We start from the raw sequence: 11,398 nt of genomic DNA on the forward strand, positions 1-11,398 counted from the left end.
ATGCACTAAAAATGCGTAAAAATAATAAGCCAACTGAATTACACAAAGTTATTTTGTCAAACTTTATTTTCAAACACACAAAAATGAACTATTTTACTATTTTACAAAACTGCGGGCTAAAAATGACTCCCTGGTGGTTCTAGGGATATTGGATTATTGACGGTTCTGTTATTAAAAGATCATCCGCCCAAAGGTGGAGAGTGAGGTTTCTTCAGACCTCTGAAGAGTCTTCCCGACTTAAGAATCTTGATTTATGTACTCTTTTTCCAAGGGACAGCCTTCTTTAGATGATGCTTGGACATTAGCTTATAGCTTGAGCACATGATCTGCTCCTGACAGGTAACAAGTATCTACTTGATATTCTAATTCCCTCCATCCATTATCTATACCTGCTTATTCCTATTTAGGGTCACTGCTGGGGTCTATCCCAGCTGTTTTCCAGTTTTGACATATTCCACAATGGGAAATTTTCTTGATATACTACACTAAGCACAAGGCAAGTTTACACATTGCTGTCCTGTAAATGATTTTTGTTTTCACTCTCAGCCTCTAGATTTTTGCCATCCTGAGTGGTTCTTGTTTCCTTCAAGACCAGTAGCCATTCAACCAGGCAGCACTTCCTGGCTCCACAGCTGCCTCCTGAGCAGTCTTCACATGTGGCAACTTGTCTGGTGAATACACACTAATGGCAACATATTTATGAAAACTATGTTCCATTTCATAGATCCCTTTAATTATTATACATTCTACCTTTAGTGAAGGTTTTCCTACCAGCAGTGTCATTGTCCTGCATTTGGATTCACAACTAAGACCATTTCTATTCAGTTACATCATGCACTCTGCAAGAAATACATAAACAAATGGAAAAATTTTTGGAACATTGATCAGTAATAATTCTTCATGAATATAATAAACTTATCCATTACAGAATTCAATATAGCAGAAATCAGTTTCTTTGAAAATCACAAATCCTTTGCAATTGCAGTAAAGACACAGTTTTATTTTTTCACTCTCTACTATTTTGAATGTGAACAATAGGTAAGACAAATCTTCACTTCAATAAACCAGTAAACCATTAACCAGTAAAATTAATAATGTGTAATTACAGCAGAGTATAATCCCACTTGCATTAGTACAAGACTGGAGCTCATCTGTAGAGAAAGAGACAGAAAGAGACCTTTTATTTTTGAAGCTTCCATAAATGTGAAAGTTGATTTATGCTATAACTGTATGTGCATCGTCTTTGTGCTTGTTTGCTGTTTATCTTTTCCTGTCACTTTAAGCGAAATTGATCTAAAATTGTAATATTTATATTTTAATATCAGCAGTGTCAATTTCCTATCAGACGAGGAGCCATAAGATTGTGGTGACCAGGAGGCTTTCCTGTTGCTTCTGTGAAACTGTGACGCTGTTTCTTGGGTAAGTGAATTCACTTCCTGGTGCAAGCGTGTTGTGGTGTGCGCTCTGTACAGCTCATTTACAGATTAGCTCTAGTCTAACACACCTAAAATACTAACCATATTCTGTACATATTCCTAGACAAGTACCGTTCTTTTTTTGTCCGGTACTTCTTGCTGTTTCCAGACTTAGCGCTTGTTAGCTAACCAGTTAGCTCAGCTAGCTGCTAGCATGGCCTCTCCCCCTCTCTCCTGCTCAGCGTGCCACACGTTTAGTTATTCCTCTGCCTTCTTTAGCTATAATGGTACATGTAATAAGTGTAAGGGTCTGTTAGCTTTGGAGGCGAGGATCACTGAATTGGAAGCGCGGTGCTGCACCTTCGAACAAAAGCCAGCTAGCTTAACCCCATTAGCAGGTGTGGAGCCTGTTAGTTAAGAAACAACGTTAAAGTGGTTCCAATTTTATTTATTGGACAGATTCCAGTTTGTTCAATATTGAATGTTTCACGCACACAAAAATTAGTTATGGAGTTCCAGAAAGTTCTGTGCCCGGACCAATTCTCGTCACCTTTTATTCCAACTTTTTTTATAATGGTTTTCTATGGGGAAAATTTTGCTTAGTGGCATACTGCTTTTGGCACCAACTGAGGCCATTTTTGTTCACAGCCATGTGTCTTTTCCAAGCAGGACATGTTCAGTCTCATAAAACTCCAGCTTTTAATTCAGGGTTATGAGAGTGCCCAGCATTATGCTCAACACTCAGAATAAAAGCTGTTACACTGTTTCACAATAAAATAGAATAAACAGTAAGCAGTTCAGTGTCGGACATGTTGTCTTCTCCAACCAGGATGTGCTAACACTTTCACAATAAAAGTCTACAGGTATTTAGAGAAAGTGACTACACCTTTTTAAATTATAATGTATATGTAAAATAAAAATTTGGATTTTAATTCCAGGTCACATGAGTCTCCTGCAGTATGCCACTCCTTCAAAATAAAAGCCTTATTGCATTGTTTCAAAATAAAAGCCAAGAAATAGTAAAATGAGCTTAAAATGGATTTTGCTTACTGTCACACTGATTTAGGCACTAACTGAGGCTATTTGTATTCACAGTCGTGTATTCTCCCAGCAGGACATGTTCAGACTTTCACATTAAGTGTCTGCTGTTATTCATAGGAAGTTACTGCGCCTTTCTAAAGTATAATGACTATTCAAGATTAAAGTTCCGATTTTAATTTAAGGTTAGCTTGTTGCATTTTGCTTTTATTCTCTTTTTCAGTGTGCCATTTCTTTCATGGTTTTAAATACAACATATCTGCACTCATGTAATTTCTTCAGAAATGACCTTTAATAGATTTTTTTTTTCTTTTTCTTTGTATTATTATTTTGCCCTTTTTTCGGTCGCTATCTTCTTTTTAGACACTTTAGGCTAGAAACTCAGTTCAAACCTTAAAGCGTGCATCTTTGGGAGGACTTTTTTGCTATTACTATTCTTAACATTTATACCTTTTATTTTATTCAATTTTCATTAAACTTTTTTATAATGGTTTTCCCCATCATTTTCAACTTCTCCATTGGTGTGTATTGCAAAATCCTCTGGCAGGATAAAGTGGGCGATGTCAGTTTTCTTCTCTTCTTTTAACTTTCAGCTTCTACTTTCAGAAAGTAAAAGAAATTTGTCTTCTTTCAGGTAATGCTATTCTCATTTTGATAGGACTTATTGTTTTTATACCAGGTTTCCAAAACCAGATTGACCACTCAGTCTCTTATTCACTCCCATTATAAAAGAGGTCCAGTTCTGGTCAAAATCACAAAAGCTCAGATCTTTACTCATCACGAGTCTCCTGCAGCATGCTGCCTTTTCAAACTAAGTCTTTTTATTGCATGGTTGCGAAATAAAAGCATATAAATTCTAATATGTGCTATTTTCCAGCATTCTTTTCCTCCCAGCCATTTTAGCAATGCACATCATTTTCGTCTTTATTCATACTTATTTCATTCCCTCAGTTCTTCGCTTGTTTCAGTCTTTCCTTCCTTCCATCTCTATAGACACTAAATGTCTACAGTTATAGGTTACTGCACCTTTCTAAATAATGACTATTTAAGATGAAAGTCCAGATTTTAATTTAAGATTAGCCGAGTTTCCGACCATGCACCTCTTTCAAAATAAAAGCCAAGAAATTCTAAATATGAGCTTAGTCACCAGTTGAAGCCATTTTATGTCTGAATATGTCCCAGCAAACTTTTTTTATTACCATTATTCCCTTTCAATCCTTTTCTCTTACATTCTTCGTCTATTTCATGCTTAGTTCTTGCCTTTTTTCCTTACTTTAATCTTCATTTTCTTTGACTTCAACTTTATCAACTTCTTTGCTTCCTTACTACTCTTTCTTTCTTTCATGCACTTTTATGATTTTAAAAGTGTATTTTTGATAGTGTAGCAGCTGTCCCAGGTTATTTCTTTAGAAATTACCTTTTCTAGGTACTATAATTATGCAAATGACACTCAGCTGTATCTATCTATGAAAGCAGTTAGCAAGACTTCAAGCATTTCTAAAGGACATAAGGGCCTGGATGTCTAGCAACTTTGAATTTAAAAGTAGAAAGAAAACAAACATTGTATTTGAGGCTAAAAACCATAGAAATAGCTTATGTAACAATATAGCTACTTTAGATGTCATAGGTCTGGCCTCCAGCACTGCTGTGAAAAACCTGGGACTTATTTTTGACCAAGATATGTCCTTTCACATGCAAAACAAGTTTCTAGAACTGCCTTCTTTCACTTGCATAACATTGCCAAAATTAGCACCCTGGAAAATCCTGTGTCAAAATGAAGCTGACCCCACCAACCTGCAGTATTTATTTGTTGTTTATTGTTGCTGTTCTTTTCTCTCTACTCTATCCAGTCACCCCAGCAGGTCGAGGCAGATGGCTGCCCAAACTGAGCTCGGTTCTGCTGGAAGTTTCTGCCATCAAAGGGAGTTTTTCCTCTTGCCAAGTGCTTACTCATAAGGGATTTGTTGTTTGTCTTTTTATTTTTTTTTGTAATGTCCCCTGAGATAATTGTATTGTGATTTGATGCTATATAAATAAAGGGAAATGAACTGAAATTGAATAAGAAAGTTACAGAATTATGTACACTCAAAAAAATAACCTGTTGGGTGAATGTAATAAAATTGTGGAAAAAATTTCCACCTCAATCAAATATAGTTATCATATTGCAGTTACATTATGATAACTATATTAAAGCATGTAAATTAGGTGGAAATGTTTTCCCTAATATTAAAGTTCACCCAGTTATTACGTGTTAGATGCTTTCATACAAAGCAGTTCTGTTCCCCATTTGGTATGAATTTTCAGGTGATGACTAAGGTTTAAATGAAGGGCTACGGTCAGGCAAGTAGTTTTTTCCATTTAGTCTTAAAACAATATTTTTGTGCTTGTATACAAGAGAAAATAGTCTTGCTTGTAACTTTTCCTCTTTTCAAGAACAGTCTAAAGCAAAATTACAGTCTAGTTAATAATTTTCCTCATTTGTTGCCCAGAATAATATAGTTCCTTGTTGTGCTGCAGTGGAGGAAGACATTCAAGTAGTTGAGTATTTTTGAGGCATTTCCTTGTTTTTGTCCCACAACATCACAAGAAAATGGTTAGCAGGGTGTTCTTAAAGAAACAAAAAGCAAGACAAAAGCATTTTACAGACTTCCCCTTGAGATCCTGAAAGGACAGAGTTGTGGCTAATAGCAATCAAAATGAACATAAATACCCCCTTTGAAGTGGGAGCTGGGGAGTTATGTGCATGCAGACCTTTTTTCTCAGAGGACAATTGTCTCAGTAAGAAAGGTGCCATGAAAGAGCACAGCAAATAAATACATAATGCAATGTTATTTATCAATCAGCCAAATTATGTAGAGAATGGGATGTTCCTAAAAAGACCACAGTGATTGGAGTCATTAGGTTATGCCTCTTCATAACACTCCCTCTTAATTTATTTCTCATTTACATTGTTTGTAGCAAGTGAGTAAATAGCTCTAACAGAACAACCTCTCTGCTGTAGCCTTAAAAGAAACTTATTTGCAGGGAACCAAAAAAAGGGAAATTTGTCTTAAATGGTAAGTCTGAAAGACACTGATTCGAGTTAGCTTAGTGGGAGAGCTGAAGATTCTTTTGAGCCTCACTCAAACTTTGAAGTAGAGTTTGGCAGAAAATGAGCAAGAGTAATTAGGACATATTGTCACAAACACATGGAATATTAATATTTTTGAAGGCCAATTCAAAACATCCCAATCCTGTAAGGTCAGTCAGTGTGAAGTCCACACAAAAATGGAAATTGAGGAATGTGTGTGAGAGCTCTGTGGAGAGGAGTATGAATATTATTCACCCTTGTATTCAGTGAAGTGATAGGTGACCCTCCTAGCCTCCCACTCAGACCTTCAAAAGCTGTGGAGAAGCAGAGGGGGCGCAAGCCTGGATACAGTCTCCTCCACAGGATAAACAAGATAAAAACGCCTCCCTGCCAGTCTGACGCAATGCCTCCTACTACTGAAAACTATGTTGAGAGTGTGTGTGTGTGTGAGAGAATGAAATTGGATAGAGAGATAGTGTCTAACCTGAGACTTCCTGAATTTGGGGTATTAATTTGTTCCAGAGGTGGCAATCTTCAGCTTTCAGCATGGTTTTGTGTTCTGGATGATTGTAGTTCAGAGTGATATAGTCCTGATGTTCAGGGGTAAACACAGGCCAGTTAGCTCCATCAAAGCTTGGATTCCTGACAAAAAGAAAAGACAAATCAATATTGTCATGAGGGTGTGCACGCAGTTTGAGTAAATGATTATTTGACTCTGCATTACCCTGTGCGGGCAAAGTTGGCCCAATGTTTCATAATCTTCTTGGTCAGGTTCACTTCATTCTTTGTGTATTTCAGAGATACATTCAGAGGCATCCCGAACACAAATTCTATCTCATAGCCATGCATAACGCCCATCCATTGTGGCCAAGGATTAATGGACGACTGGTGGTCAAATAAATACAGGAAAGTCTTACCGCCATATTTTGAGTAGCTGGGGAAAAAAAAAAAAAAAGAAAAAAGAAATATTTACATAAAGACTGCTCCACTTTTGCTGCAGCATATTAAAGCGTCATCCTGCTTTAACTAATTACAAATACTTTTAAATGCAGTTTCCTAGTATAGTATGTTACATTTCTTTACATTACTTTTAATTCCCAGCACACATTTTACTGTTACATCTGTGCTTATCTACAAGGATTTATGCTTACAAGTAATAGTGTATGTGTAGTGAAATGCAAGTTAAAATGATGTTGTACAGAAAGACAACAAGGACTAAAAAATATTAAAATTAAAAAAAACTATATACCATAAGTAAAATGCACATTTCTCAATGAGCAAGGTAGTGCAAAGAATTTGCAAGAGGAAATGGCAAGACAGGACTAATCGGAATTCATAGTCCTTTTTCAAATTGTCCCTCTGAGTCGTGTTCTGGGATTTTAAAGTTTAACTTTCAGGGTCATTATTTATGATAATAAATCATAGCACATCATTAAAACTGACAATTGTACATTACCTTTGAGCAAACTCTATTGCAGAACAAACGAACAATTGGTCTCCAACCAGACTACCTAGCAAGTCACGGTTTTTCATCTGATTGTCCATATCTTTCCAGTTGGTGTATTGGAAAATGGCTGTTTCTCTTGTGACATTACTTGCATCTACCATTGAAAGGGCCACTCCATTCAGGAACACATTCCTGCCGATGAGGCTCTGACCAGTGATGTTAAATCCAGGCACACCATAGATTAGGAAATAGGTGCCTTCATCTTTGTTTAAGCCAAGCAGCACCTCTTTCTTAGGAAGGTTACTTGTACTTAGCAAGACCTACATGGTAAAAAGATACAAGAATATATTTGCAAATTAAGGACTTTTCATAAAACCAAGGATTTTCTGAAACTGTTACAGGTGGCTGAAGTGGAAGCTTCTGAATCGAGTGCTACTTAACATTACAATAATGAAAATGTTCTAAAATGTGCAAAAACACATGGAATCATGTTTCACATGTAATTGCCACATTTACATCTAGTGACTTCTCCACATACCCACCCAAGCTCATACACACAAACCCACACACATCTACCTCAGGTTTGTCTGGTAGAAAGTCCCCATCAACAACAGGGACAAATGGTAATGTTAAAATTGAAGCTTGTGTGAGAACATCATATTGCTTCAGTGTGATATTCCCAGGATCAGCTTGCAGGAGACAAGTTTCCAGGTGAGCTGAATGAGCTGTTGGACACCCCAGTGACGTCGCCAGCCTCAAAGACCTGTATATTGGCAAAGGAAGGGAGTACATCAACCAGTAAAAGAATGGATGATGAATGCAATGGAAAGAAATAACTAAGAGGAAAGCCAATACAAAAAATGCAGGTTAAGGACAACAAAGGGAGAGTGGAAGAAAGCAAGGCCAAAATAAAAAGCAAGAGAAATGTTTCAAAGTAGAAGGATTAAAATTATTCATTAGAAAACATTATCTGGGAACTAAAATGATACATAAAAATATGTACCAAAGTGCTTAGTGGATGCTGAAATACTTTGGTGTGCTTTGGCATGATTGCACTAAGTACTATGGATGTCATAATTCAAGCTTCAGTTCATTGCAATCCATCCAAAAGCCATTTTACTAAAAACACAAAACATATCAGACTGCACAGAGTGTAACAATACCTGGAAATCAAGGGATTTCATTGTAACACATGTAATACCTATTGAAATATTTCAGTCTGGACCAAGTGGTTGATCAACTGACTAATATATAAATGTACATAAAGTGTAGAATCAATATGTATATTCATACTACCTGTCCCGGGCCTCGGTCTGGCTGATTGTGCCCCAGGGAGCATTAGGAGAGCCACTCTCCATCACAGCCCTTTGAAAAAAAGCTTGGCTTCCTGGGGATAGCAGGTGAAAGCCCACAGATGCTGCCCCAGCACTCTCCCCAAAAAGAGTCACCTGTAAACAACAGCAAACCAAAACCCAGCATCTTGTTTTATTTGTTGTGAGAATGAAAAAACTTGAACTGCTTGAGTTTAGAAAAAGTTTAGTCAAAACAGTTTACCTTTGAAGGATCACCTCCAAAAGCAGCAATATTATTGGCCACCCACTGGAGAGCCAAGCGTTGGTCCAGCAGACCTGCATTGCCCTGGATATTCTTGTTTCCAGGAAGAGACAGGAAACCAAAAGCTCCGAGCCTGTAATTGATAAGTGCAACAATCTACACTAAGTAGTATTCTATGAAGGGGAAAAGAACTGTTCCTATTTACTCTTTGAACAGCAATTTCCACTTTTGATTAATAGACATGGTATCAGTGTCACACCCCTGACTATGCTTGTTTCTAATAACAAAGGAATTTCCACTGAAACTATATCTACTGATTTCTCATGTTTGATTTTCAGATAACATTGGTTCTTACCGGTAATTCATTGATACCACAACAACTCCTTCAGTTTTACTCAGGAAGCGGCCATCATAAATGTCCAGAGAGGATGTTCCCATACCAAACCCGCCTCCGTAGATCCAGACAAGAACAGCAGCCAGTGGTGAGGGCTGAGACTGGCTTTTGGTGAAAGGTGGGGCCCAGACATTTAAGTACAGACAGTCCTCACTCAGAGGAGTGTTCGGATTCCACATCTCTGCTCCTTTGAACCCTGGAAAGAATAATTGTTCAATGTTCACCGTTTGTGACTGCACAATAGATAGTGTTATCTCTTTTTAAAGGTAAACATAATTTCTGAAATCTGAACGTTAATATTTAACTTCAGTATGGTGTCATCTTAGAAGCAATATTCTGAGGTTAGACATTAGCTGAATTTAAAAACTTTGTATACAGTAAGCATTCATTCATTCACAACTTTTCAGTGTGTCTGTATTGTGTGACATGGTGTTAACTCTATATAGCTACCCCACCCACATCCCTCGAAATGTCTTTCAATGTTAATCTTACATACAAAACAAACTTAGATGGACCACTTTGGTGGGTCATCTGAGTGTGACAATGCACCACCTGATTCAACTCAACAAGGAGTCTAATTTAAGTCAGGTAAGTTTCAAGGTGAAGAACTGTACTTTGATTTTACCTGGCGTCATTTGTTTCAACTTGGCATCTGCCTCAAAAATCTTTATGATTCTGTTTTGTCTCTTGTGAATCCCACAATTTCATGGAAGCTCAACTGCTATACAGACAAAAGGAATTTTGTAATGACTGTTTACCTGGGATGTTGCACCTCAATCACTACACCACACCTTACTGTGCACACACACACACACACACACCACCATCAAGTACCTACTGACATTTCAGAAAGGTGTTTAAATGTCAGAACTCATCTTTGCCAGCGATTTAACACATGGGACCAACTTGAATATTTAACAGTACATTGTTCATGTGGGAGTGTGTCTGTGTACATGTAAATATCACAGTATCCTACCTGGAAAGTTCGTATCTGGCATCTGGTAGCAGGAATTTGGGAATTTGGTGGCATCCTTTATCCCTTCCCATCTCTCTGCTGGTTCAGGAGCTCTGAATCTCAGTTCTCCTAGAGGCGGTTTCCCATAGGGGATTCCAAGAAATGCTCTAACGTTATCACCAGATACTGAAAGCAACATCCCTTGAACTTTCCCATGGTCAGTAGTGATGACAAGATCAGCTTGAGTGGCACGTGATACAGACAGGAAATTAGAGCACACAAAAATAAGGAAAAAGTATGGATGTATAGAAACTGTCTCCATGGAAAATCCCTGAAAGAAGTAAAATACACACACAGACTTCATTATTTATATGCTAAAATGTAGCATATAATAGCAGTAATTAATAATATAATAACTTATTTCCCCAATTCAGCACACGATTCACTTTGACTATGTTGAGGTTCTGCTTTTATAAAACTGGCTTTGCAAGTTTTTGTAGTGTTTCTCTGCCAGTTATGGCTCCTTCAATTCCCTTCGGCTAAATTATATAACAAGTTTGATTCTGTTTTACTTCTATACTGTACATCACTTTGCATTTGTACATTTTGGCATAACCTTACGGAACCAACTGGCAGACGGGGCTGGGTGACTCCCACAGCAAGTGTGTCAGTTTAGAAGCGTCTGATGTCCGCGAATATTTAAGAAATATTGTAAGTGCGAATCCGCTTTATTTTCAAAACGCACAGACCAAACAATTTGTAAGCTTTCAAAGTAAAAGCCGGATCAAAACGAGACGCGCGCACTAAAAAAAAGGACGCATTCACACAGATTTCTACGAAAAAAAAAATAACAACAGTGTTCTGATGGTGAATATAGCAGGATTTCATTAAAATAAGCTTTTTGCGACGTCTTACCTGATCAGTTAGCTGACTTGTGCCTCTGGAGTGAATGAAGACACAGGAGCAGTGGGCTGAAGAAGTCCCTCCCTCCTTTCCTGGCCCCGACACCCACAACTGCATCAATTACAGTCCAACCGTCTACACTGCGTTGACACCATGGCGAATACTCAGTGCTGGATAACTCCATCGTAAAGTATCGAAAGTAAAGTTCTGCAGAAAAATCTAACAGTTTACATATTGTATTGTACCGCAGTTTATTCTAAATGTTCATATTTATCACACTCACTCCTATGGGCAATATAGAGTCACCAATCAACCTGACATACATGTTTTTGGACTGTGGAAGGAAACCAGAGTACCTGGAGAAAACCCACACAAGCACAGGGAGAACATGCAAACTTCACACAGAAAGGTCCCTCCTGGGTTTCAAAACAGGAACCTTCTGACTGTGAGGCAACAGTGCTAACCACTAAACCATCGTGCTGCCCTGGGGTTAAACATTTTATATAAATAAATAAATAAACTTCTTTATTTACAGTTTGATTGTTAAGTTTCTGTCGTGCAGGTGACATGTTCTAGAAGTGAGTAAAAATGAGGGTTGCTAGGTTCTAATGGTCGGCTCTTG

The 11,398-nt window shown here is 37.7% G+C and overlaps 1 protein-coding gene across 1 annotated transcript; it reads right to left on the reverse strand.

The window, feature by feature from the left end:
* Positions 1-570: 570 nt before the first annotated feature.
* Positions 571-10,942, reverse strand: LOC113125308 (acetylcholinesterase). The gene is made up of 10 exons (XM_026298687.1): positions 10,789-10,942; positions 9,895-10,204; positions 8,880-9,114; positions 8,525-8,657; positions 8,267-8,418; positions 7,547-7,733; positions 6,980-7,290; positions 6,248-6,457; positions 6,008-6,165; positions 571-1,151 (listed from the first exon to the last, which is right to left on the reverse strand). The coding sequence occupies exons 1-10, from the start codon at positions 10,891-10,893 to the stop codon at positions 1,057-1,059; spliced, it is 1,896 nt and encodes a 631-aa protein (XP_026154472.1). The 5' UTR covers positions 10,894-10,942; the 3' UTR covers positions 571-1,056.
* Positions 10,943-11,398: the final 456 nt, after the last annotated feature.

Source organism: Mastacembelus armatus, chromosome 13 (assembly GCF_900324485.2).
Source record: "Mastacembelus armatus chromosome 13, fMasArm1.2, whole genome shotgun sequence".
NCBI classification, from domain to species: domain Eukaryota; kingdom Metazoa; phylum Chordata; class Actinopteri; order Synbranchiformes; family Mastacembelidae; genus Mastacembelus; species Mastacembelus armatus.

Excerpts from the sequence above, each read along its gene's own strand:
- LOC113125308 (XM_026298687.1), bottom strand. The coding sequence starts at position 10,893 with ATGCAGTTGTGGGTGTCGGGGCCAGGAAAGGAGGGAGGGACTTCTTCA. Across the intron at positions 10,205-10,788 it reads CAAGTCAGCTAACTGATCAG|GGATTTTCCATGGAGACAGT; the intron begins GTAAGACGTCGC and ends TACTTCTTTCAG. Across the intron at positions 8,658-8,879 it reads GTGGTATCAATGAATTACCG|GCTCGGAGCTTTTGGTTTCC; the intron begins GTAAGAACCAAT and ends TATCAATTACAG.